We start from the raw sequence: 26,296 nt of genomic DNA, 5'->3' as shown, positions 1-26,296 counted from the left end.
ATCATGATGGACATTGTGACCCCCACCCTCCTGGCCATGTCCCTGCCTCACGTGTGTCCCCAGCTCCAGCCTCAACCTCAGCTCTGCCCCCTGCCCTGTTGGTAAGGAGGGACACTGCCCACTCCAGAGCTGGCCCTTGATGATGGTGACTCTCCCCTCTTTCCTGGAAGGCCCTCTGGGCCTGAGATGGGCAGAGATGGGCCGAGATGGCTGGGGGACTGCCCAAGGACTCCGGCCAGATTCTGAGTGAACACCCTCCCCTCCATTTGAACCTACCTTGTTCACAGGCTGGGCCCATGAGAGACCCATGGGGAGCCACGGACAGGAGGGGCTCCTGCATCAACTAAGCCAGCTGGACCAAGATGCAGGTGGGCTCGGGCAGGGCCCATCACGGGGCAGGAAAGCTGCCGGGTGGGCCAGAGGCTCTGACTTCCCACCTGCCCACAGAGCTGGACGACTCTGAAGCCATCAGGCCCCAGGCCACCCTCCTAGAGAAGCACTTTCTGGAGGGGGAGAAGCAGCCACCCAGCACAGGGCAAGGCCCCTTCTTCTACATTGGAGGGACCAACGGGGCCTCCATGTGAGTGGGACCTCAATCCGGGCCCTGCCCCACCGCCGCCAGGCCCTACCCAGCTGTGCTCCCCGGCTCCGCGGCCCCCAGGTCAGCACTGCCCTTCCCCTACAGAATCAGCTCCTACTGCAAGAGCAAGGGCTGGCGGCGCATCCAGGATAACCGGCGGGAAGACTACAAGCTCAAGTGGTGTGAGGTCAAGTGCAGAGACACCTACTGCAACTTCCGGGAAGGTAGGGGTGGGGCCGGGCTCAGCGGGCGGCCCTCAAACACAGGGTGCCACCGTGTGCTGCCCGGGCTCTGTTTTGCCAGGCAAGCAGCTGCTGTACCAGCTCCCCAACAACAAGCTCCTCACCACCAAGATTGGGCTGCTCAGCGCCCTGAGGGAGCACTCGAGAGTTCTGAGCAAGACCAGCAAACCAGCCCACTGCGCACAGACCAAGTGAGCCAGCCTGCCCCCCACCCCTGGTACCCACTCACCCAGCTGCACACCCCCACCCGATGGGTCAGTCCCTGGTCCTAACCACCCTCCACTTAGTCCATCCGCCCACCTGCTTTCCCACTGACCCAGCTAATCTGTCTCCCCCCACAACACCTGCCACCATCCCACCCCCCTGCCACGGCCTCAGCAGTCCTCACACGCCCGCCACAGAGCTACCCGCTGGCCTCCTGTACTGTCTCCACTGCCCACCACACCCCTGCTGTCCACCCCACAGCCATTCCTGCCCCTTGGCCTGCCCACGCCATGTGCCCACATCGTCACTCACCTGTCCACTCCACACCCACTCACTGCCCAGCCATTAACACGTCTGCCCACTCATCCAAACAACCAGCCACCATCTGGTCATCCACAAGGCCATCTTTACATCCTCGTGTCCAGCTGTCCACCTCCACCATTTCTGTCAGCAGCCCTGGACCATTGCCCTGTAGGCATCTGTCTATCCATCACACCACACACCACCAGGCTACCGTCAAGCCTCCACCCATGCCCCACCTCTCGACATCCCCCATCCATTCTCCACACACCGAGCAGCCACTCAAGCCAGGTCCTGTGTCCCCCTGGGGTGCAGATCTGGAAAGGACATGATACCCGCCCTGGAACAGCTCCTGTGGATCAGCTCAGGACACTTGGGGCCAGAGAGGTAGACGTACTCAGCCACTATGCCCTAAACTGAAGGTCAGCCTGGAGGTCCATGAAAGGGCTGAAAGGCACCCCAGGCCAGGGTATCCATGCCAACCACTCACTGCAAGCTGGTCAGTGTCCTTGCCTAGAGACCCAGCTCTGAACTGACCACTCCTGAAGACCTAAGAGCTGGGAGGTGGGAGGGGTCAGAGGCAGGTGAGGTGGCCTGCAGAGAAGCCAGGTGTGCCTGAGTTGGCTAGGGAACAGAAGGTGCAAAGGTTCTGCAGAGGGAAGAGGTGGGGTGGCAGATATGTGTTAGAGGACGCCAGAGGCTGCAGGGTGCCTGGAGCCCAGCCCCACTGAAAACTCTCCCTCCAACTGCCATCCCCCCACCCAGATCAGGCCCCTGGAATGGTCAGCCAAGCTGGGGGGAGGGGACAACCCTCCCAGTGACTTCCCCACCCCCTGCTTCCCCAGGGTCCTGAAAATGGAAGACTTTTTCCCAGAGACCTACCGTCTGGACATCAGGGACGAGAGAGAGGCTTTCTTCACCCTCTTTGATGGTGAGAAGTCACTGGACTCCAGGCCCACTCTGGGGAGACCAGTGCAGGACTGGACCAAGATGGGAGTGTGATTAGGGCAGGGCCAAGGTTCTGGTGAGATTGAGGGAGGGGCATGGTCAGGGAGGGGAAGGGTGGAGCCAGCCTGGGTGAGGACAAGGCTGGTACTAAGGTGATGCTAGGGAGGTGTCATGGCTGGACCTTAGTGGAGGTTAAGGAGGTTAAGGTTAAGCCCTGGCAGGCTCCAGGCCATGGCTAGGAGTGTGGGCAGGGCTATGACTGGGAGAGCAGTCAGGGCTGGGAGGGGTGGGGCAGGGCAGAATCTAGCCCGCAGGCTCAGATGGCTCTCTCTGCAGAAACCGAAATGTGGATCTGCAAGCCCACAGCCTCCAACCAGGGCAAAGGCATCTTTCTGCTCCGGAACCAGGAGGAAGTCACCACCCTCCAGGCCAAGACCCAAAGCATCGAGGACGACCCCATCTACCGCAAGATGCCATTCCGGGCACCCCAGGCGCGGGTCGTGCAGAGGTTTTGCTCATGGGCCCCACGAGGGGCGTTGAATGGGTGGGGCTGACCCAAGCCCGCTGGTGCCTCTGAGGGTCCGTGGGGGTCGCAGGGCCCAAAGAGGAGTTCTTCATAGTGGAAGGTTCAGTGCCCCAAGCTGGGCCTCTGTGTAGCTAGGAAGGGGTGGGGTTTCTCCTGCTGTCAGGGCTGGAAGGAGATGTCCTGCACACACCACCCCCCACAACACACACCACAGGCTCCTGGACAGTGTGGGGGAGGGGGCACTCAGTTAGCTGTGCCCTGACCTGGGTCCTGCACACTGACCTGCAGGCAGCCCAGCCTCTCCCCCAGCCTCTCCCCCATTCCCCCTCAGCCAGCTGCAGCCTTCAGGCCCTCGTGCAGAGCTAACCCCCCCTCCCGGGCTCCCTCTGCTTCTGGGTGAGGTCCAGACCCTCAGCCTCAAACCAGAGGCACAGTCCAGCCTCAGAAAGTTCCCTTTGGACTTCCCTCTCCACCTGCAGGACCTCATTCCTGCCACAACTGCTGTCAGTCACCGTAAGCAGCTGCTCCCAGCCTCTGGGTCTCCAGACCTCAGTGCTCTCCACTGGGATATCCCTCCTTGTCTCTCCAAAGGCACCCGCCCTTTAAGGCCCAAGGTCATCCCTGCCTCCTCCTTCAGACAATCTTCCCTGACCATGGGGGCCAACCAGCTTCTGCCTCTCCAACTCCTAACAAGAGCTGTGCCCTGGGGTACCCCAGTCATACACCGGCAGGCTGAGCTCTAGGGGCCAGGCCCTCCTCCCCAGTTCCCTGACCTGTTCAGGCTCAGAAATGTCCCCTGATGAGGGGACATTACACTCAACTGGAGTAGTGGACCCAGAGCTCACAGCTGAGGCAGGTGGCAGGGGTGCTGGGGAACTAAGAGGTCCAGGTGGGGGCCCAGGCCAGGCTGACCACACCTCCCCAGGTACATCAAGAACCCTCTGCTGCTGGATGGGAAGAAGTTTGATGTGCGCTCCTACCTGCTCATCGCCTGTGCCATGCCCTACATGGTCTTCTTTGGCCACGGCTATGCTCGCCTCACCCTCGGCCTTTATGATCCCCATTCCAGTGACCTCAGTGGCCATTTAACCAACCAGGTAAATGCGCTGCACAGATGCAGCCTTGGACAAAATCGCTGTTCAAGAATGCAGACAAGAACCCAGCTGTAGACACGGCCCAGGCCTGGAGCTGGCTCTGCCTGCAGTCAGCAATGCCTCTCACCTTCAGCCACAGCAGGCACCCTGTGAAAGGACTGAGAGCCATGAGCCACCCCCCACCCCAGTTTGTCTCCCTCTGGGTGTGGATCAGGCACCTCTGGGTGTGGATCAGGCACCACAGGGGTGGGAGCAGAGGATGAGGGTCTTGGTGAGGACCTCAGTGCAGAGATGCTAAGGGAAGCGGTCTCCAAGGAAGGATATCAATGGGATGCGTCTGGGCAGCGGCCCCCCAGAGGGATCTGGGGGGGCTTCTCAAGGGTAGGAGTTGCTGGGGGAGGGTCTCAGGTGGCAGGGCCAGCCCAGGGCATCTAGGAGAAGCAGGCCCCCCTGGGGGTGTGGCAACATCAGGGTGATGCTCTCCACTGGGGCCTCCGTGGGGGACGGGCCTCCAGTTGCTGCACTTCCCCCCAGTTCATGCAGAAGAAGAGTCCCCTCTACGTGCTGCTCAAGGAGGACACGGTGTGGAGCATGGAGCACCTCAACCGTTACATCAACGACAAGTTCCACAAGACCAAGGGCCTCCCGCGAGACTGGGTCTTCACCACCTTCACGGTTTGTGTGTGCCCTGCCCACTTGGCGAGGGGAGGGGATGGGGGTCAGGACCGGGGTGGGGGGTGCTGGGCCACAGGCAGGTCCCTGGGCGGGGCTGCCTCTGGGTGTGCCCCCAGCAGTTGGCTCTAAGAGTCCTCTCCTCTCCCTTTCTCAAACGGATCATTCATGCAAAACAAAGGTCACCCTGTGAAAGTGCACAGTTCAGTGATTCTCAGTGGATTCATAGAGTTGAACAATGATCACCACCCTCTGATTCCAGAACACTGTCAACACTGCCCTCCCCAGCCCCTGGCAACCACTAGTCCATTCTCCATCCCCATGAATCTCCCTGTTCAGGACATGTCACATCAATGCAATCACACAACATGTGGGTTTTCCTGGCTTCTTTCACTGAGCATAACATTTTCAAGATTCATTTCATTCCTTTTTATGACTGAATAATATTTCATTGTGTAAATGGACCATGATTTGTTTGGATAAACGTTCATCAGTTGATAGACATTTGGGTTGTTTTTACTTTTTGCCAGTCATGAGTAATGCTGCTATGAGTATTCACATACACGAACAGGTATTTCAGTTCTCTTGGATACAGGTCTAGGAAGGGAACTGCATGGTTGCATGGTCCCTCTTATGTTGACCTTTTTGAGAACTGCCAACATTTTCCACAGTGGCTGCAATCACTCCCATTCCCACCAGGAATGTCTGATGGTTCCAGTTTCTCTGTATCCTTGCCCATACTTACTATCTTTCTGTTTAATGGTTGTCCAGTGGGTATAAAAGAGTATTATCTCATTACAGGGTTGACTTGCATTTTTCTAATGATAATGATATTGAGCATCTTTTCATGTACTTAGCCATATCTGTATCTTCTTTAGAAAAATTTCTGTTACCTCCGTTGTCCACTCTTTGTTAGGCTGTGCATGCATGCTTGCCTAGTCACTTCAGTCATATCTAACTCTTTGCGGCCCCGTGGACTGAGCCCGCCAGGGTCTTCTGTCCATGGTATTCTCCAGGCAAGAATACTGGAGTGGGTTGCTGTGTCCTCCTCCAAGGGATCTTCCTGACTGAGGGATCAAACCCATATCTTTTGCATCTTCTGCATTGGCAGGCGGATTCTTTACCACTAGCACCACCTGGGGAGACCCTGTTAGGCTATAGAGCTCTTTATTTATTGATTGCTATACCCTTATCAGATTGTGATTTGCAAATATTTTCTCCTGTGAGTTCTCTTTTCACTTTCTTGATAATGTCCTTTTTTATTTGTTTCACAACTTGCGGGATCTTAGTTCCCAAACCAAGGGTTGAACCAATGCCCTCTGCAACGGAAGTACAGAATCCTAACCACCAGACCACCAGGGGATTCCTGATAAGGTCCTTTTTTGCACAAAAGTTTTAAATTTTTATGACGTGCAATTTATCTGTTTTTCTTTGGTTATTCATGCTTTGATGTCATATTTAAGAATCCACTGCCAAATCCAAGTTGTAAAGATACATCTGCAGTTTCTTCTAAAAGTCCTATGTTTTAACTCTGAGTTAATTATTGTGTATGGTGTGAGGTAAGTGTCCCGCTTCAGTCTCTTGTGTGTAGCTACGCCATTGTCCCAGGACCATCTGTCAGACTGTTCTTGGCAAATTTTTGAAAATCAATTGACCAGATATATATGTGTTTATTTCCAGACTCTTAATTCTATTTTATTGATGTGTGTGTCTGTCTTTAAGCCAGCACCACACTGTTTGAGTTGCTGTAGCTTCATTCTCTTTCTCTTTTTTTTTGTGGGGGGGGGGCGGGTGCTGTGCTATGAGGCACGCGGGAATCCTACTTCCCTGACAAAGGATCAAATCCACGCCCCCAGCATTGGAAACTTGGGAGTCTTAACCGCTGGACCTCCAGAGAAGTCCCTCATGTGTTAAATGAATCACTCTTGCATTTCTGGGATAGATCTCACTCAGACATAGCATATTGTCCTTTAAATATGCTGCTGAATTGGGTTTCTGAGTACTTCGTTTAATATTTGTGTGTACCCTCATAAGCAATGTTGGTCCACAGCATTATTGTCTATTTGGTTTTGAACATGTTCCCTTCTATTCTATATTTGTAGTTTGTGAAATGTGCCATGTTAGTTGCTCAGTTGTGTCTGACTCTTTGCAATCCCATGGACTGTAGCCCACCAAGATCCTCTGTCCATGGAATTCTCCAGGCAAGAATACCGGAGTTAGTAGCCATTCTCTTCTCCAGGAGATATTCCTGACCCAGGGATCAAACCCAGGTCTCTTGCTTTACAGGCAGATTCTTTACCATCTGAGCCACCAGGGAGCCCTTAAATATTTGGAAGAATTCACCAGTCAAGCCACTTTACTGTGGCCTTTTTTTGTGGGAAGGATTATTTTTATTATTATTACTAACTCAACCTTTATTTGTTAGAGGTAACTAAGATTATCTATTTCTTCTTGGGTCAAGTTTATCAGTTTGTCTTTCTAGGAATTTTTCCATTTCTTCTAAGTTACCTAATTTCTTTGGAATATAGGTTGCTCGTGGTATTTTATGAACAATTATAATCCTTTTCATAAAGTCTTTCTTTAAAAAAAAAATTTTTTTTACTCTTTTGGCCACACCACCTGGCATATTGTATCTTAGTTCCCTGACGTTGAAAGTGAAAGTGTTAGTCACTCACTCATGTCCAACTCTTCGCAACCCCATGGACTGAAGCCCACCAGGCTCCTCTGTCCATGGAATTTTCCAGGCAAGAATACTGGATTGGGTTGCCATTTCCTTCTCCAGGGGATCTTTCTGAGCCAGGGATCGAACCTGGGTCTCCTGCATTGTGGGCAGACTACCGTCTGAGCCACCAGGGCCAGGTATCAAACCCATGCCCCCCTGCACTGGCAGCATAGAGTCTTAACCACTGGACCACCAGGAAAGCCCCAAGGTCTTTCTTTCTGGATTTTAGTAATTTAAATCTTCTTTCCTCTCTTTCTTGGTCAGTTTAGCTAAGGGTTTGTCAGTTTTGTTGATTTTTTCAAAGAGCCAGCTTTTGGTTTCATTGATTTTCTCTATTGCTTTCTATTCTCTAATTCCACTTATATTCACTCTAATTTTTATTATTTCCTTATTCTACTTGCTTTGGGTTTAGTTTTCTCTCTCTTTTTTTCCTTAGGGTTGAAGATTGGCTTATTGATTTGATTTGAGATCTTTCTTCCTGTTTAATATAGGCATTTACAGTCATAATTTCCCTTTGAGCACTGCTTTTATTGCATCCCATAAGATTTCGTGCATTCTGCTTTCATTTGTTGCTTAAGAGTGTGTTATCTTCCATACATTTGTGAATTTTCTAATTTTCTTTCTCCTATTGATTTCTAATTTCATTCCATTGTGGTCAGAAAACATACTTTGCATGACTTCAACCCTTTAAAAAGTATTAAAACTTGTTTCATGTTTTATTTCCAGACTCTTAATTCTATTTTATTGATGTGTGTGTCTGTCTTTAAGCCAGCACCACACTGTTTGAGTTGCTGTAGCTTCATTCTCTTTCTCTTTTTTTTTGTGGGGGGGGGGGGGGCGGGTGCTGTGCTATGAGGCACACGGGAATCCTACTTCCCTGACAAAGGATCAAATCCATGCCCCCAGCATTGGAAACTTGGGAGTCTTAACCGCTGGACCTCCAGAGAAGTCCCTCATGTGTTAAATGAATCACTCTTGCATTTCTGGGATAGATCTCACTCAGACATAGCATATTGTCCTTTAAATATGCTGCTGAGTCTTCATTGCTGAGTGAGGACTTTCTTTACTTGCAGCAAGTGGGGGCTACTCTTTGTTGTGATGCACAAGCTTCTCATTGTGGTGGCTTCTCTTGTTGTGGAGTACAGGCTCTAGAGCATGGACTCAGTAGCTGTGGTGTATAGATTTAGTTGCCCCTTGGCATGTGGGATCTTCCTGGTCCAGAGATCAAACCCATGTCCTCCGCCTTGGCAGATAACCACTTCTTAACCACTGGACCACCAGCGAAGTCCCTATTTTATGTTTCAACATACTGTCTATCCTAAAAAATGTTCCATGCACACTGGAGAAGAATGTGTAGTCTGCTGTTGAGTGGAGAGTTCTATAGGTATCTTTCAGGGTAGTGATTCATAGTGTTGTTCAAGTCTTGTATTTACTTATTGATCTTCCGTATAGCTGTTCTATCATTGAAAATGGCACAATGAAGTCCCCAACTATTATTATTGAATTGTCTATTTCTTTCAGTTCTGTCAGTTTTTGCTTCATATATTTTTAGGCTCTGTTGTTAGGTGAATGTATAATTATTACATGTTCTTGATTTATCATTAGAAAATATTCTCTTTTTTCTTAATGTCTTCAATTTTCATCTTAAACTCTATTTTCTCTGACATTTGTACAGATGTTCCAGCTCTCTTTTGGTTACTTTTTGCCTGATATATCTTTTTTTTTATTCTTTGACTTTCAACCTATCTTTGTCTTTGAATCTAAAGTGAGTCTCACAGAAAGCATCTGGGGGGTGGGGGGATGCATTCTGCCAATCTTTGTCTTTTATTGGAAAGCTTAATCCATTTGCATTTAATATAATTACTGATAAGTTAGGATTTACATCTGATCTTTTGCTATTTTCTATATATCTTATATCTGTTTGTTTGTTTCTCCATTACTACCTACTTTTGTGTTAAATATTTTCTAATGTACCATTTCTAGTATTTCTTTCGCTATAAATTTTTGAGTTATTTTCTTATTGCTGCCCTTGGGATTACCATTAACATCTTAATTTAAAACTATCTAGTTTGGATTCAAACCAAGTTAATTTCAATAGTGGTTTTTTTTAAATTTTTTCCTATATAGCTCTGTCTCTTCATTTATGCTGTTACTGTCCATCAGCATAGATTCATAGTTATTGTTTTATGCAATTGTCTTTTAAATAAAACAGAAGGAAAAAGGCAATTACTAAAAAATAAATGTGTAGTGTCTTTTATATTTAACTATGTAGTTATTTACAAAACAATGGAAACAGTGACAGACTTTATTTTCTTGGGCTCCAAAATCACTGCAGATGGTGACTAAAGCCATGAGATTAAAAGACGCTTGCTCCTTGGAAGAAAAGCTATGACCAAACTAGACAGTATATTAAAGAGCAGAGACTTTACTTTGCTGACAAAGGTCCATCTAGTCAAAGCTATGGTTTTTCCAGCAGTCATATATCGATGTGAGAGTTGGACCATAAAGAAAGCTGAGCACCAAAGAATTGATGCTTTTGAACTGTGGTGTTGGAGAAGACTCTTCAGAGTCCCTTGGACAAGGAGATCCAACCAGTCAATCCTAAAGGAAATCAGTCCTGAATATTCATTGGAAGGACTGATGCTGAAGCTGAACCTCCAACACTTTGGCCAGCTGATGCGAAGACCAGACTCATCAGAAAAGACACTGATGCTGGGAAAGATTGAAGGCAGGAGGAGAAGGGGACAACAGAGGATGAGATGGTTGGAAGGCATCACTGACTTGATGGACATGAGTTTGAGCAAGCTCCAGGAGTTTGTGATGGACAGGGAAGCCTGGCATGCTGCGTGCAGTCCATGGACTTGCAGAGTTGGACACAACTGAGTGACTGAACTGAACTGATGTAGTTACCTCATGGATGCTCTTAATTTCTTAATGTGAATTCAAATTATTGTCTAGTGTCCTCTCATTTCAGTCCAAAGGACTGTAGAAATGTTCTACTGCTGATAATCTATGTTTTTTAAATTTGGGAATGTCTTAATTTCTTTTTTATTTTTGAAGGATAATTTTGCTGTATATACAATTCTTGGTTGGCAGTTTTATTTTTCTTTCAGTATTTTGAACATGTCAACCCACTGCCTTCTGGACTCCATGGTTTTTAATGGGAAATTGGTTGCTCGTCTTATTGAGAAGCCCTTATGATAAGCCACTTCTATTTGCTGATTTCAACATCCTCTGTTTGTCTTTGTCTTTTAAAAGTTTGCTTATAATATGATGGATCTTTTTGAGCTTATCCTACTTGGAGCTCATTGGCCTTAAATGTGTAAATTCTTTTTCATCAAATTTGAGAAGTCCCACTACCATTATTTCTTTAAATATTCTTCCTGCCTCTTCCTTTACTCTCTTTCTAGATCTCTTTCCATAGATCTCTGTAACTTCATTGTTCTTCATTCCTTTGACTTTCTGTTCCTTAGACTGGATAATCTCAACTGATCTATCTTCAAACAACTCAAATGTCTTGTTCAATTATTATACTTTTCAAATCCAGAATTTCTGTTCAGCTCTCATTTATAATTTCTGTCTCTTCAGCGATATTCTCTATTTGGTAAGACATTGTTCCTGTATTTTCCTTTAGTTCAAGTGAGGTCTTCCAAGGAAACATCAGACATCAAAACAAATGACTATACTCCTCTGCCAAACAGATTAATCCTGCTATCTCCAGTACCAAGAATGTAGGCTTTTTTCAAGGCATTGAGCTGGGATGCAGGGAATAGTATTAGAGCAGGTTAAACTACTACAAAACCTGCTGTTCCTACCAAGATGCAAGATCTATTTGAATAAACATTCTTCAGATGGCTGAACACTTTCGGTTAATTTCCAGCATTCTAAGGTTAATTTTGACAAATTTGGCCCATTTTGGCTGTTTTTATGGAATGGCTTATCTCTGGACCCCTTCCTCTGCCCGTTTTGTGATGCTCTCGTCTCTCTTGATCCTGCTCAGCAAGGCTTCTCCCTGTTGTCTCATTGAAATGCTCACCAGAGTGACCTCCATGTTGTCAAACTCAGGGGTCAGTCCTGGTCCTCTTCTCCCTGACCTGTCAGCCAGCTTTGGACATAGCTCCTCACTCCCCATGGCTTCCAGGACCTTGCTCACTTCCTCTTAGCCCCCTGTGGGGCTCCCTACCATGGCTCTCTGGAGCCCAGTGTCCAGCCTGGCTCTACTCTTTATCTGCTTTTATCTACTCTTTGTCTTTATCAGATATCACTTGACTTTATTTTTTTAAAAACTTATTTTGTATTGGGGTAAAGCCAATTAACAAACAATGCTGTGATAGTTTCTGGTGAATAGCAAAGGAATTCAGCTGAATCTATACATGTATCCATTCTCCCCCAAACTCACCTCCCATCCATGCTGCCACATAATGTTGGGCAAAGTTATTTGTGCTATACAGTAGGTCCTTGTTGGTTTTCCATTTTAAATATAACAGAGTGTACATGACCATCCCAAACTCCCTAACTATCCCTTCCCTGCTCCATTCCACCAGCAACCATGTTTGTTCTCTAAATCTGTGGGTCTCTTTCTGTTTTGTAAGTTCATCTGTATCATTGCTTATATAAGGGATGTCATATGACGTTTCTCTTTCTCAGACATCCCCTGACTTTAAATTCCATCTATGTGCTTAAGATTCCATATTAAACATGGACCCTGACCACTCTCCTGATCTTGAACTAAAGCCTATCAGCACCCCGTCTGCAAGCTCACGGAGGTCTCAGCCTCCAGGGCCTCCTCTCCTTCTCGGTTGATGAGGGCTCCATCCTCCCAGAGTCTCAGACCAAACATCTAGAGATAGCCCTTCATTCTTGTTTCACAGCTCATATCCTTTCATCAGTTGCATTGGCTTTACCCCAAAATAGACCTAGCATCCATCCCACCACCTCTGCTTCTACAAGCCAGCATATTTCTCACCTAGACCCTTGCAACAGGCCCCTTCAGTCTCTCTCAGCATAGCAACCTGAGGACCCTGTGAGGGCACAGGTCAGATACGCCCTCCTGTGTACCACCTTCCACAGACAAGGTCTTCCCACACCCTGAGAAGTGACTGGTGCCACTCTGGTCTCATCTCCTGCTGCTCCCTAGCTTGCTCCAGCCACAGCAGCATCACCCTGGTCCTCTGACACCTTGGGCATGCTTGAACTTACAGCTGTTGCTCCCGCCAGGTGTCCCATCCCCATCCCACAGCTCCCCCCTTCCATCTTCACCTGTTACTCACTCTTTTCTCAATGAGGCCCACCTGGATCATACCCCTTTCCCCACCACCCCGAACCCCCCACCTCTCACCCTGTTTAGCTTCCCCTGCTTTAGCATGTGTGGCTTTGTGCACCATACAAAGTGCATAATGATTTACACATCAAGTTTTTTGTCTCTCTCCTACGAGTGAACTGCTCAAGGGCAGAGACTCCTCGGAAGCTCTCTCCACTCTCCTGCCACACCAGTCCAGTATCTGTCACACAATAGGAGGGCCATACATTTGTTGGATGCATAAATATGGGCACGGTGGGAGCACAGGTGAGGGATGGGCTGTGGCTGCTCAGGCTTGGAGGGTGTAATCAAGGCCCACAGGTGACGTCCTATCCTCGCCTCCGCACCCCACCCACAGAAGCGAATGCAGCAGATCATGGCCCACTGTTTCCTGGCCGTCAAAGCCAAGCTGGAGTGCAAGCTGGGCTACTTTGACCTTATCGGCTGTGACTTCTTGATCGATGAAAACTTTAAGGTGCTGCTGAGGCTTTCCAGGGGGGTGGGCCTGGCAGGCAGGTGCAGGAGGCAGGGGCCCTCTGTGCACACCTGACCACTCAGGCAGGCCCCTGGGGTGGGCAGTCAGGTGCCCTCCCTAGCCCTGGAGGTGGTGTGTCCATAAGGTTTCACTCCTCCTACAGCTGGGGTGGCTCCTAAGGCCAGACTCTCAGACCCTCAAGAGTCTCAGCCCCTTGGGCAACTGGGGGAGTGAGGTCATGGAAAAGAAGTGACCTGATGGTCACGTGGCTTAATGGGGACCAGGGTCTCAGCTTTCTCCTGGCCAAGTGGTAGGTGGGGCGGGATGCTGAGCAGTGTTGGGCCCAGGTGTGGCTGCTGGAAATGAACTCCAACCCCGCCCTGCACACCAACTGTGAAGTCCTGAAAGAAGTGATTCCCGGCGTGGTCATGGAGACCCTGGGTGAGCCACCCCCCAGGACCCTCAAACTGCCCCCCTCTGCCTGCACATGCTCTCTGCAAGTTCAGACGCCCACAAACCCAGTTCTCCAGCACCCTGAGGGCTGCGTGGCAACCCCAGCCTCTGCTTATGCCCCCACCTCCCCGCCAGCGTGGTGCCATCCCACCCCTCACCACCCTGTCACCTCCAGACGGGGTGGAGGGTCCCCCCATCCCCCCCACCGCCCTTCCCCGCTCCACATCCCGCTCACCCTCGACTCCTCCTCAGACCTGGCGCTCGAGACCTTCCAGAAGAGCCTACGCAGCGAAAAGATGCTACCACTGCTGTCCCAGCGCCGCTTCGTGCTCCTGCACAACGGCGAGACGGACCTGTGGCCGTGCCTGGGGGGCTCCCGCAACGTCCCCCGCCCGCCGCTGCCCCCACTTCGGCCCACCTGCGACGCCGCGCCCCTCGAGCCCCCCCTGCTCCGCGCCACCGACAGGCCGGGCGCGCGCAGGCCCGCGCCACACCGGGACCTCGGCAGAGGGCCAGGGCGGCCCTCCTCCGCGCAGCGGCGCCCCCGGCCTCCCGTCCCCGCCCCCGACGGCGCCCTGAGTGGAGGCCCCGAGGCCCAGGGCGGTGGGCAGCCGCGAGTGGGCGACGAGGACCGGGTACGGGAGCTTTCCCCGGGGCCGGCAGAAGAGGAGCGCAAGACCGCGGGCCATCGCGGCTCCTAGTGGGTGGGCTACCAGCTCTCTCCCAGGGACCTATAAAAGCTACTTTGTTACAAGCACGGCCTCTGCCCCGCACACCCGGCCCCAAGACCCCCGCTGGCAGCCTCCCTGAACCCCGCGAGTCGCTACTTCACTGCTGGGACCCGTTCTTGGGGGAACATGGGGATCGAGGGATGAGCCGCCGAATCTGAACCCCTGACTTTGCCCACCATGGGCTGCTTCCATCCGGTGAAGCTCTCCAGTTTCTGGGCCCCCAGGCGTCACCTATAGCCTGCCTCCATCCGGACCCTGGGCCCCTGCAGCCTCACAGGTTACCTACCCCGGCTGCCTAGTCTGCGGTCCCTGGGAAAGGCAGCCAGTGTCTCCCAGGCAAGGGTCTGAGTCCCCAGGGGCCCCTCCAGATCCCCATAGGAGCGCTTTTTCACACCAGGCCCCACCCTGCCCAGGCTCAGCTCCTTTCTGGGGCTTCAGAGCACGTGCCACGGTGGGAGCTATACAGCAGGCAGAGCATCGCAGAGGCCCCAAGGACTCAGGCTGTGGGCAACAAGTGCGTGGTTGTGCAGGAAGGCGCCCTGAGGGGTGTGCCGAGCCAGCATGTCCCCATGTTCCTTGTGGCCCCAACCTCGAGGCTGCTGGGAGAAACCTGCTACCACCAAGCATCCTGGACCAGCCATAATCCCCTCTCCACACCCACCATCCCACACCGACCCCAGTCCAGGCCCACCCCTATGCCCACTGCAGCTGGCACCCCTCCTCCTGCACTGCCTTTCACATACCCCGCCCTCCCCTCTCCCATCAGTCACCACCAAGTCACATGCCCTCCCCCTGTCCTGCCCACCCTCACTTGTGACCCCAGTGGGCTCCACCACAGGTGGGAGGGGCTGCTGGGACCCTTGTTCTGCTCTGCATTGGAGTATGGGTAGGACCTAACGGGCAATGGGGCTTGTCTTCCCCTCCCCCATTGCCCCTCCCACTCCTTTCCCAGGGGAGCAAGGGCCAGAGCAAGCTAGAGGGCAGCTGAGCCACTGGCCAGTCCACGGAGATGTGCAGTCAGTCAGGGAGTCAGGGAGAGAAGAGCCAAATGTAACCTGGGCCTGAGAGGTAGAGACAGTCCTCCCGGGTCACAGAGCCAGTGAGGACCCAGGCCAGGACCAAGCTGCCCTGTCACTCACAGCTCACCCACGCATCCCCACCACTGCACTCCCTCCTCGTCCTGCTGCTGTGGCCAGGAGTGTCGGGTCCCCAGGCCAGAAGCATGCTTGTCACCGTGTGACAAGCCCACCCAGCGTGTCTGATGGGCTCTCCATGAGGCATCAAGCTCAGCACTGCCACTTCCGCAGCCCAGGGGCCAGCTCTGCACCCCGAGGCTGGGGAGGGTGAAAACCAGTCTCCATCAGGGAGAGGTGGCCCCCTGGGTGGGCAGAGCGCACCCACATCAGTGTCTTCAGGGTCTGTACCAGTCTTTCCTTACTGGGGTAAAGGTCACTGCACAGCCATGTCACCTCAGGCTCAGCCCCTGGTCGCCCTGAGGGGCCTCTATACCCCATGTCTCAGCCTCCAGGCCTCTTCTGCCCCTTCCTCACATCCTGCCCACAGGGCCTTCGCCCACGCTGTCCTGGGGCTCATGACTTGGCCCGTGGTAGAACAGTGCTGCCCCCTGGATGTTCCAGCTCTCCTCCAGCAGGACTGATCCCCAGCCAGTCAAGGCAGTATCTGCAGAGATGACCTGACACTGGAGGGGAAGCTGGCCTGAGGCCTCCACTGTCCCTGGGCCCTGAGTGGGTGCAGTGGCCCCCAGGGACCATGGTGGGGTGAGACGTGCATGTCCTTACTGGGCCCCCATCCCCAGGCAACCCCAAACCCTGGACTGTCTGTAGCTCTTGGGCCCCTGGTACCCGGAGAACCTGGGTGACAATAAATGAGGTTATCTTGCTGCTCGTTCATCCCCAGAGGTGATGGCCACATCTTTGCCCCCTATCTGGATCCTCCTGCAGTCCCTGGCAGTCAGGAATATGTTTCCACTAAAGAGCCCACAGGACTCAGAGGACCCCCCTCAAACCCCTCTTCCCTGAAATGTGTCTCCAAATAGAGGGGTTGGAACAGCCATGGCCCAAATCATTGTCTCTGGAAAGACTCCCCTCCATGGAGCATGGCCACTTCTTATTGGGAAGTGGGGGTTCGGGGCCCTGAAAATCACTGCAGAGCCAGAGCTCAGCCCAGTTGCAGAGGAGAGGCCATGGTGCTGAAACCATGGTGGGGACTGAGGGGAGTGATGGCCCCAATTCCAGGTCAGGGCCCTTGAATGGCCAGACTTAGCACCATGGACCTATCTGATTGGTGAGGGGGCAGGCAGGGGCCACCTGCCCTTGGACAGCCCCCTGAAGCTGCCCTAGGACTGGGGCCGAGGGTAGACATCCGGTTCTGTCTAGGACAGGTTCCCTCCCTATGCCCACTATGGGTGTGTCTGTCTGCTTGGGAAGGTGTCCCACACTGGCTCAGTCCAGATCTCAGGGAAGGAGGGGGTGGGGGGTCAGGGGCCTTTTCAAACAAGGTGAGGTGCTGTGGCTGGGTGGGATGCTGCTGTGGCCGGAAGCACTTCTGGGAACAGAGGATGGCCTCTGGGCCCTTATCTGAGGCTGCACACACACCCCGGAGCCTGACCGGGGAGGAGCTAAGCAGCTGGAGAGCCTCTCTGGTTGGGGTTGGGGAGTTCCCGGGGGGAGCAGCAAGGGGCTGGAGCTGGTCTGGGCAGAATCTAATCTTCGGGTCATTCTTGGGCTTGGTGACCTATACCTATGCCCATCTCAGCACACTGGGCTGAGGAGGAGGGGGTGGGAGCCCCTCAACACACCAGCCCCCTCCGTTCCCCACATATCAGCACTCTTGAGTCTCCTGTGCCTCCCGCTGCCCTGAGCTCTGCATCCCAGGCCCACCCGGGGCCTCCCTCCTCCCAACCTGGACTTGCTCAGGCCTCCCCTGGGCACACCCGGCCCTGGGCAACCCACCTGAGCCTCCTGCCTCCCCTCAGCCAAGCCCCTCCACGCCCCTTCCTGCTCTGTGGGATTTCAGCTGGGGCGCCTCAGTTCAACTCAGGTCCAGCTTGCTATCAGCTCCCAGGAGGCTGCCAGGGAAGGACATGAGTCCAGGAGTGGGGAGAACAGGGAGTGAGCGGAGGGAGCTGGGGTGACCAGTAGTGGGCAGGGCTGGTGGGGCAGAGGCACTCTGCAGGGAGGAGGGGAGCGTGGAGGGTGGGCCCAGTCCAGTGGCAGGGGCTCCCTGAGTCCTCCTCGCCACCCACTCCCCCGCAAGCCTGGCCTCCCTCTTCCAGGCCCTGCGCTGAGCTGGGCAAATCCCCCTGTCCCCTGCCCGCTGCAGAGCAGGAATCCCCCGCTCGCTCCACATCACCCCACCACCTGGCGTCACCTCCCCACCCACAGGCTGACTTTCCGGGTACTCCTACCACGCCGGATGGCCTCCTGTGAGGACTTTCCGCGCTGAGTCAGCGGAACACGCTCCCGCCCGCGAGGCTGTCTAGGACCTGACTCCTGGCCTTAGCAGGGGGCTGAGCCAGGATGGGGACCCCTTCCCCGCAGGTGGGGGAGGGGCAGTCAAGGGACCCAGGTGACGGCGATGAGGAGGGCCTTTCTGGAGGCGGGTGGGTGAGGGTTGGCGGGGGACAGGAGATCTGGCTTGAGGGCAGAGGAGGAGCCTATGGGTGTGGCAGCTGGTTAGCTCCCTGGGCCCCCAGAGCTAGGACCCCAGGGGCAGGCAGAGAGAAGCGGCTGAGGGGGTTGTTCTCCCCCTGTGAGTGGTCATGAGCTGGCCACGCCCCTCCTTCCAGGCGGAAGCAGGCTGTGCCCCACAAGGGGTGGAATGCAGGGCGCAGAGCCCCTCTCCCCTCCACTTCCTGCTCTGAGCTGGGCCCACCTGCACCCCTGGAACTAGGTGGGGGTGGGGACTAGTGAATCAAGGGGCTCTCCTGGGCCGCGTGCAGGTGGGTGGGGAGGGCTCGGTGAGCAGGGGAGAGGGGGACAGTGCTAGAACACTTGGGGCCACAGACAGCAGGGGGCCAGGTGTACTGACACCTGGAGAGGGCCGCTGCCAAGACCGGTCTCCACTGGCCTGCCAGCCACGCCGGGGATGCCATGGAGACCTTATCAGACTCCCCAGGTATCATGTCAAGAGACTGAAAAACACTGCTCGCCTCCACTGGGCAAGACCCCAGGACAGTGCCCCAAGAGCGAGGGCCCTATGAGGTGGTGGAGGCCAACAGGAGGGATTGGGACAGAGGGCTAGAACCAGGCCATTTTGAGGCTGCCCACATCCACCAGGAAGTGTGGGCGGAAACTTACCTTGCCCCAGATTGGGGCCCAATGACCCAAGGGCAGGTACCCCACTGGGACCAGCAGGACGTGCAGCCAGCCTGGAACCAGAGTCTGGAGCACCCATGGCACAGAGACCCACACACACCAAGGACCCGGCTGCCCGAGCAACTGCCTGGCCAACCACCGGAGACTGGGTTTGGACAGGGCAGCCAAGAGGCACAGAGGGCAGGGTCCAGCAAAACATGCCTCCCCAGTGGTCCCAGCTGAGGGCTTGTGCCGAGGACTGTAACGGTCCTGCTTCAGCCCCACCCCCACTCCCACCTCGGCTAGGAAGGGACTGTGAGCACTGGTGGGGGAAAATCCAGAACCTGTCCCTTCTCCCCCAGCACACATCCACTTAGGTCATTGGACAAGCTTTTATTGAGTGCTGCCTGTAGCCAGGTCCTTAGCCTCCTGTCCTGGGAACCAGGGGCCCACAGATGCGGCCCCAGTGGGGCAGCAAGAGAGGGAGGCAGCCACCGTGCATCTGGGTCTTCCACGGGATCCAGCCACAGCTGCTGCCTCTTCGGCATGATCCAGGGCACCAGTCACTGTCACCATCCCCCACCTGCTTCCACCATCGAGGGGAGCAGGGCCGGGCCCGGAGCTGGGGCCCCACCGCGGGGCCCAGAGCTCTTGCTCCTGAGGGCCAGCCTAGGCCAGCTCCAGGGAGAGCCTGGCATGGGCCCTCCGCACTTCACACCCACAGGTCCTCCTGGTGGCCCTTGTTTTCTGACAGCCGCTCGCCCCGCTCCTCCTCAGGGAACTGGCAACTGCAGGCGTCCTCGGGCGGTGGTGGCGGGGCCTCCAGGAGCTGGGTCTCTGCAGAGGGGCTGCGATCAGCAAGCAGGCAGGGGACCCCCCCCTGCCCAAGGCACAACTGACCTGCGGGCCACACTCTTTGCCTCCTCAGCTGACAGATGTGCAGGCTCAGCTGGGTCACGGTCAGGGCCAGGATGCAGGCAGCCAGGGCGAGGATGACAATGGTCAGCAGGCTGGGTGGTTCAGTGGGCGGCAGCCCCAGGCTGCACACAGCATTGTGCGTCTTGTTCCCGGGGAACAGGGTGGGAAATCCAAGCTGGACGCAGCTGGGACACACGGACAGAGCCCTCGGTCAGCCCTCGGCGACCAAGCACTCCTCTGCACTGCTGCAGTCCTCTGAGCTGTTGGGGGTCACTGCACCAGAAAGGACAGCAGAGGCCCCGCCTTCAAGCCTGCCTGAACCTCCCGGCCACCAGAAGGCCCCACCAGCACTCACTCTGCCCAAGGTTTGCAGCGGCCCTCATGGCCCCCAGAGAAGGTCCCCACGGCACAGTCAACACACTCAAAGCCGAATTTGAAGTTGCCTAGAGACAGACAAACAGACACTGGCTGCAGGGGTGACTGGGGTGGGATCCTGCTGGTGTCCAGTTCTCCAGCAGGACTCCCCTGCCACCTCATCCATTTGACAGGAGCCTCTGGTGCCCACAGGACCTGCGCCTGGGATAAATCAGGTCCCCAGTGTGCCCCTTTCCAGGGCAGGCTGTGACTCAGGGCTGAGTGGAGGGTCCCTGAAGAGATATGGGGGAGGGGAGGGACCTGCTTGCAAAGGATGGAGCCGGGCGGGGGGTGGGGGTTGGGTAGAAGCCTGGCAAGAGCCAGGCTGGGCCTTCGCTTGCTCCAGGAGGCTGGGGAGCAGGAGGCGGGTGAGGGCCCTGGAGATTGGGGTAAGGCTGTGCCCCAGTCACCCCTAGGCTCCCCTGCCCCAGAAACCTCACACAGTCCCTTGCCGCCCTCACTCCCCCAGCCCCCACATGCTCAGGCAGGCCCCACTCCCCAGGTAAAGAGCCCCCTAAGAGGATGAGAGGCTCCTTCCAGAAAAGGGGCTGAACTCCAAACTGGGCTCCACGTGGAGCATCAGGGTAGGTATAGGACCTGGACATAGTCTGAGCCAGGGCCTAAGAGCCAGACAGTCCTGGACACCCCTCTGTTCCTCACAACTGGCCCTGAGGGCATCATCTCTGGACAAAGACACCTAGGCCAAGAGAGCCACGCACACAGTGGGCGCTGTGCCTCCAGCGAGGGCTGAGATGCCAGAACAAGAGAACCGCCTGCCTGCCAGGGTTCCATAGGACCCCACACTGGCGCCCATCTGCCCAGAGGGTGTCCGTACCCCCACTTGCAAGCATTCTTCCACACCAGCTGCTATGAGCTCTGGCTGGGCCCTGTCAACGCCCCTGGCCTGCACGGGCCACCCCCACCGACCACTTACCTTCAGGTTGCACTCCCTGGCCAGGAGGACAGGAGTAGTACTTGCAGCTCTTACACTGTGGATCTCCACAGTGGAACTCGGGTTGGATACACTGACAGTCCGGCTCAGGACAGGTCCCCTCATCTGGGCAGGGAACAAGCAGCTCTCTCAGAAGCTGGGGGGGCCCCCTCCCCAGGGCACCCTCTCTTAACCCCCAGGGAAATGGGGGGCAGGACAGGGCTACCTCAGCTGGGCAGAGTACTGTCTGGGAACCAGGACCCTGGCTTGGTCCAACTGTGCCCCTCCTTCCTGGGCACCCAGCTCCTTCACCCACCTGGCCTGGCTGCATCCCCCATTGCCCTGAAGCTGCTCTCACCCAGGGTGACCATGACTCAATGTGACCCAGAGCCATCCCAATGGACAAGGGAGTCGCCTGGGAGATCTACTCCCTGCCCCCTTTCCATCCTGCATGGCCCTCAGCTGCCAGGACCCTCCAGGCAGCCTGCCCATCCCTCCCTGACTGCTGTCCACAGTGCCCACGACACTGAGACCTGAACTCTAAGAGCCCCTTACCACCCCCCAGGTCCTGGCAGGGTGACACCCTGGTGTTTTCCCCAGGGATGTTTGTCCCCAAACTGACCCATTCCACTTTTCTCCCACCCAGATATGCAGGTACGAGGCAGGGAGCTGGCAGAAAGAGGGGTGCAAACCCAAACTGAGCCTGAGTGATGGCCACGGGCTCACTACCCACTCAGAAGGAACAGGGACAGCCCTCCTCCACATTGGGACCCCTGACCTGTCTTGGGGAAGGTTCCCACACTCCCTTCCCCTGCCCCACCTCCCGGCCATCATCCCCCAACCCCCAGTCCCCAGTCCCCAAGCCACTCTGCCTCCGCAGCCGCCGGGTTGCTCTGGGATCAGGGCTTTGGACCCAGAAAGCTTGCCCTGAGCACGGGGAGGCGCGCCGCGCTGCCGCTCTCCACGCAGGGGCTCCTGCCTGCCTTACCTGGGGAGCAGCGGCAGCAGCGTGCCTGTGTCCCCGTCCCATGCAGAACTTGGCCAGGGCTGCATCTCAGATCGCCGAGGGGGCGCTGGCCCAGGCCCAGTGCGCAGAGCAGCGCGATACCGCACAGGGCCACTCGCGCGCCCCTCGCCCCCATGGAGTCCCCCTGGCCGCGCGCCCCGCCGTTTTAGCGAAGCAGGCCCCTCCCAGACACGCCCAGATCCCGCCCCGCGGGCAGCTCCGCCTCGGCCACGCCCCAAAGAGGCCAGAGGAACTGTTCCCATGCGTGACCCCCGAGATCCTGCGACTCAAAATCCAAGGCGTGGTTGGAGGTTTGGGGCAATGAGACTTCTCTGGAAGCTTAAGCGGCGAGGACGCGTCATCACTCGTCTGTCCAGAGCACAGGAGGATCCACTGGACGTGAACTACAGACTCGGGGTTAGGATGAAGTGTCAGTGCAGGTTTGTCTTTTGTAACAAATGCACTGTCCTCAGGGTTATTGAATTTTGCAGTAAGGAGTTCATGATCTGAGCCACAGTCAGCTCCCCCTCTTGAGCTTGCTCCTTGGAAGAAAAGCTGTGACAAACCTAGACAGCGTATTAAAAAGCAGAGACATTACTTTGCCAACAAAGGTCCATCTTAGCCCCCAAAGCTATGGTTTTTACAGTAGTCATGTATGGATGTGAGAGTTGGACCATAAAGAAAGCTGAGCACTGAAGAATTGATGCTTTCGAACTGTGGTGTTGGAGAAGACTCCTGAGCGTTCCTTGGACTGCAAGGAGATCAAATCAGTCCATCCTAAAGGAAATCAGTCCTGAATATTCATTGGAAGGACTGATGCTGAAGCTGAAGCTCCAGTACTTTGGCCACCTGATATGAAGAACTGACTCATTGGAAAAGACCCTGATGCTGGGAAAGATTGAAGGCAGGAGAAGGGGATAGAGGATGAGATTGTTGGATGGCATCACCAACCATGGACATGAGTTTGAGCAAGCTCCAGGAGTTGGTGATGGACAGGGAAGCCAGGCGTGCTGCAGTCCACAGGGTCACAAAAAGTCAGACACAACTGAGCGACTGAAGAGGGGGTATTGATGGGGGGAAGGTTCCCCCTCACTTGCTGAGAACCTAAAACTGCTATAAAAAATACTTTTTTTTTTAAAATTCAAGGGATGGGAATTCCCTGGAAGTCCAGTTAATAGGACTCAGTGCTTTCACTGCCTTAGACAGGGTTAGGGTTAGGGTTCAATCTCTGATCAGGGAAGTTGTGTGCAACCAAAAAAAAGAAAAAAACAATTCAAGGGGTCCCAAAGGGACCCCAAGAGAGCAGGTATCATTGTAGGCCGCAGAGCAACTAACCACAGAGGACAAGACACCCAGTAGACCCATGTGTGACGGTGACCTTGGGGGATTCCTAAGTGATCATGCTCTTTGGCCCAGGAATTCTTTTCCGGAAACTAAATGTGACCTAAATGTGTGCGCCTTGTCAGGGGAAACACCACTCGTACCCCCAGCCACATCACAAGGAGGGTGGGCGGGGGTGGTCAGAAATATTTTCTATGTAAAACCTGCAGCCACCAGGCCTGAAGGAACTAGAGTGTGGGTTGGCGCCGGATGCGGGGTGGCAGACAGTACCCTGAGTCATTGGGGGTGGGGCACACCCCCAACAAGGACTGCTTCCTCACTGTGCCCCTTGGCTCCTGGCTGACCCCCTCTCCACCTCCAACTTCCCCAGGGGGGCCCCGTGAGGCCCCTCCAACACCCAGAGCGGGTGGGATGAAATCCCTCATCCTCTGAAGCCTCCAGGCGAGGGATCCCACAACCTCCCAGAAGTCCTGGATTGCCAGCACTGAGCAGCCTCAGAACCTATTCAGGGGTCAGAAGAGTCCCTGTTTTCTGAGGATTAGAACAAGCCCCCCACTTTGGGAAATTAGGACAAGACTTCCCCCCCCCCCCCACCCCCCACCCCTCAGCTTGGCCAAGGGGGCCTGGCCAGGCTCCAGACATCACACATACTGGAGGCTACAGCTGTGCTGACACCTGAGAGGAGGAGCCAGCAAGGAGAAACCAGTCACTGGCTGAACCCTGCAGAGGGAGGAAGGGCCGTCCAGGCTGCAGCCCTGACAGCCCTGCATACTTCAACCCAGCTCTCCCCACTGGAATCCCATCGGCCCGTGGAGATGTGCTGGCCCCTGATGGAGCGCTTGAGCTCTTGAGACTGAGAACTCAGCCTCCAGAAACACCAAGTGAACCCTGAAGTCGGGAGGAAGGGCTGTCCAGGCTGCAGCTCGCCGTGAGACTGTCCCATGTCTCTATGAACCTTAATTTCCTCACCTTAGTTTCTGGGGCCCTGCCTCCTTCAGGAAGCCTCCCCAGATTGCTTGGCCCTCCAGTGGAAGCTTGATACAGGGGAAATGGGCAGAGATCCCTGGGAATGCTGTAGGGTGGGCAGTGGGGGTCCCAGGAGTATGATTTTGGTGGCACCCACAGGTATGTTGAGGGCCATGACCTGGTGACCAGGGCAGACCCGTGAAACTTGGTTTGAGAATGATGGGGTTTGTGACTCAAGTCCCAGGATGTGCAAGGCCCTCCTCAGAGAAGCAACTGGGCCCTGCAGAAAAGGGAGAGTCTCTGCGGGGGCTGTGGCTATGGTTGCTAGAGGGCAAGGTGAGGCCCCTAGGACTGGCCCTCTCTGAGGACCCCCAGATTGCAGCTCAACTCCTAGATTGGAGGAGGGTTTGAGCCATCGCTGGACCCCAGGGCAAGGTGAGGAGTGGAGAACTGGGCGGTTCTGGACCTTCTGCCACTGCTCACTTTAAAGACCTGAACAGTCAGGTCTGTACCAGGTTGGCATCACCCCAATTCTGGTAAAAGCCTAAGAAAAAAATGATAAATCCCCTAAAATGATGCTTGTCCAACCAGGTCCTCTCTATTGGCCCTTCTGGAAGCTGACCAGCATGCAGGCACCAGCAGGCAGCTGTCTGTGCAAAGGGAACTGCCACCTGCAGCAGCAGGAAACCAGAGGGAGGGTCGTGTGTGACAAGAGGCAAGAGTGACATCGGGGGTGGGGACCTGCGTCGCCTTCTGGTCCCCAAGGCTCCGGAAGGCTCCTCCTACGCGGCCGCAAACTGCGGAGTTTCTGTGACCTGGCACTGCGGGGGAGATCTCTATCTGCCAGCTGTATTTTCCAATACTTTTTGAGCAGCTCATCACATTTTTCATCACTTGTCTCAGCTCACACAAGTGATGCTCACTCAAGGGGCAGAGGGTCCCACATGGGGTCCAGGTGTTAATCAGGAGGGCTGAGGGGGGAGGATGGGGAGCCAGGTAGGGGCCTTGGAGCAGGGAGGGCCCAGTGTGGGCATATCAGGGGGGTGTCTGTGGGCCCAGGGGGTAGCTCAGCAGGGTTTAGGAGGCTTGGCAGCAGAGACAGGAGTGGAGAGTGTGCTTAGCGGCAGTATCAAAGCAAACTAAAAGTGATCAACCTCCGTCCGTCCATCTGTCAGCTGTTCAGAGGTGGAGCTGCCAGGCAAGGGGTCAGGTGGGGGGCTCATGGCTGAGGGAGCAGCTGGGAGGTTTGGGGAGGAAGCCCTTTCCCATGACCTTCGACCTTCCAGGCCCTAAGACTCTGGGCTCTCCCCTAGATCCCTCCGGCTTGTTCCGTAGCCTCTCTGCACAGCCTCTGCGCTGCCCAGGGACCACAGGCCCCTGACCAGTGACGCCAATTTGTTGCCCGTTCCAAGGGCACAGGGTGTGTGTGTTCACTGCTGCATCCTGAGAGTCTTCCAAGAACACATGATGGTCCCATTGTCCCTTTCCCCAGGAGGCCACCAGGGGTCAGAGGTTTGAGGAGAGATGGATGGGCCTCCAGGGAAGCTCTGGGGAGAAAGCCAACCCAAGAAACTAGGGGTAGAGGGCAGGACGGCAGCCTGACACATGTGGCAGGAGGATCTTCAACTGCTGTAGGGCCCTCTTGGTGCAGCGATGCCTGGGTCCTAGCCACCCGGCAGGGAAAGGTGTGAGAGCAAGCCAGGCGCTCATTTGCCAAGTGCACCAGGCGAGGCCTAGGGCTCTTGCCCAGATTTTCTCTGCTCCTCCACCCGCCCAACAGCAGCTAGGTAGTCTTTTATTTCGGTTCACTGTAGCTCTGCAATCTGTCTGAACACCCGGGGTGCAAATGTCTATGGGCTGTGGAGAGTTTCCACACTGACCTGGGATCCCTGAGCTGTTTAACCTGCACACCTCAAGTGAGCCCTTGGCCACTCGCCCCAAGTCCACACCTCTGCCCAAGCCAGGGCCGCCCCCAGTGCTGACCAGCAGGACTGTCTGACCATGCGGGTTTTACAGCCCATTCTGCTGTCCATGGACACAGGTTTCCCACCTGGGAACCTTTTCACATAATGGTGCCTGTTCTATTCCCACCCAGGGTGGATGAAGGATCAGCCCTGTCAGAAGACTCCAGTTTCCCCAAGGGCACGGAGCTGGTCTC

The 26,296-nt window shown here is 55.0% G+C and overlaps 2 protein-coding genes across 3 annotated transcripts in view; one reads left to right on the top strand and one right to left on the bottom strand.

Annotated features, from left to right (window-relative positions):
- TTLL10 (tubulin tyrosine ligase like 10) overlaps positions 1 to 16,158 on the top strand; it is a 28,377-nt gene extending 12,219 nt beyond the window's left edge. The window contains 13 exon segments of the mRNA XM_043924397.1: positions 37 to 77; positions 80 to 123; positions 286 to 394; positions 396 to 580; positions 686 to 804; positions 884 to 1,013; positions 2,172 to 2,257; positions 2,611 to 2,782; positions 3,726 to 3,897; positions 4,429 to 4,569; positions 12,946 to 13,062; positions 13,410 to 13,503; positions 13,768 to 16,158. Of these exon segments, the coding sequence (XP_043780332.1) occupies positions 37 to 77; positions 80 to 123; positions 286 to 394; positions 396 to 580; positions 686 to 804; positions 884 to 1,013; positions 2,172 to 2,257; positions 2,611 to 2,782; positions 3,726 to 3,897; positions 4,429 to 4,569; positions 12,946 to 13,062; positions 13,410 to 13,503; positions 13,768 to 14,216 (1,859 nt within the window). The 3' untranslated portion in view covers positions 14,217 to 16,158.
- Positions 16,159 to 18,940: 2,782 nt separating this feature from the next.
- TNFRSF18 (TNF receptor superfamily member 18) lies at positions 18,941 to 21,992 on the bottom strand. Of its 2 annotated transcripts, XM_043923570.1 has the most exons (5): positions 21,814 to 21,992; positions 20,829 to 20,951; positions 19,836 to 19,923; positions 19,463 to 19,665; positions 18,941 to 19,399 (listed from the first exon to the last, which is right to left on the bottom strand). In XM_043923570.1, exons 1-5 carry the CDS (start codon positions 21,965 to 21,967, stop codon positions 19,275 to 19,277), a joined length of 693 nt encoding a protein of 230 aa, XP_043779505.1. In that variant the 5' UTR covers positions 21,968 to 21,992; the 3' UTR covers positions 18,941 to 19,274. The 2 variants fall into 2 exon arrangements, with proteins under 2 accessions (XP_043779505.1, XP_043779504.1); XM_043923569.1 differs by having other exon boundaries at positions 18,941 to 19,665.
- Between the last annotated feature and the right edge of the window lie 4,304 nt (positions 21,993 to 26,296).

Source organism: Cervus elaphus, chromosome 14, assembly GCF_910594005.1.
Source record: "Cervus elaphus chromosome 14, mCerEla1.1, whole genome shotgun sequence".
NCBI lineage: Eukaryota > Metazoa > Chordata > Mammalia > Artiodactyla > Cervidae > Cervus > Cervus elaphus.
Note: the sequence above shows the minus strand (reverse complement) of the source record. Positions and strands in the feature narration are given on the sequence as shown.

Bases quoted from the DNA above. Each gene is read 5' to 3' on its own strand.
- TNFRSF18 (XM_043923569.1), bottom strand. From the start codon at position 21,967: ATGGGGGCGAGGGGCGCGCGAGTGGCCCTGTGCGGTATCGCGCTGCTC. The intron at 19,924-20,828 runs GTAAGTGGTCGG...GTCTGTCTCTAG, and splicing joins CCAGGGAGTGCAACCTGAAG to GCAACTTCAAATTCGGCTTT. The intron at 19,666-19,835 runs GTGAGTGCTGGT...CGTGTGTCCCAG, and splicing joins CGCTGCAAACCTTGGGCAGA to CTGCGTCCAGCTTGGATTTC.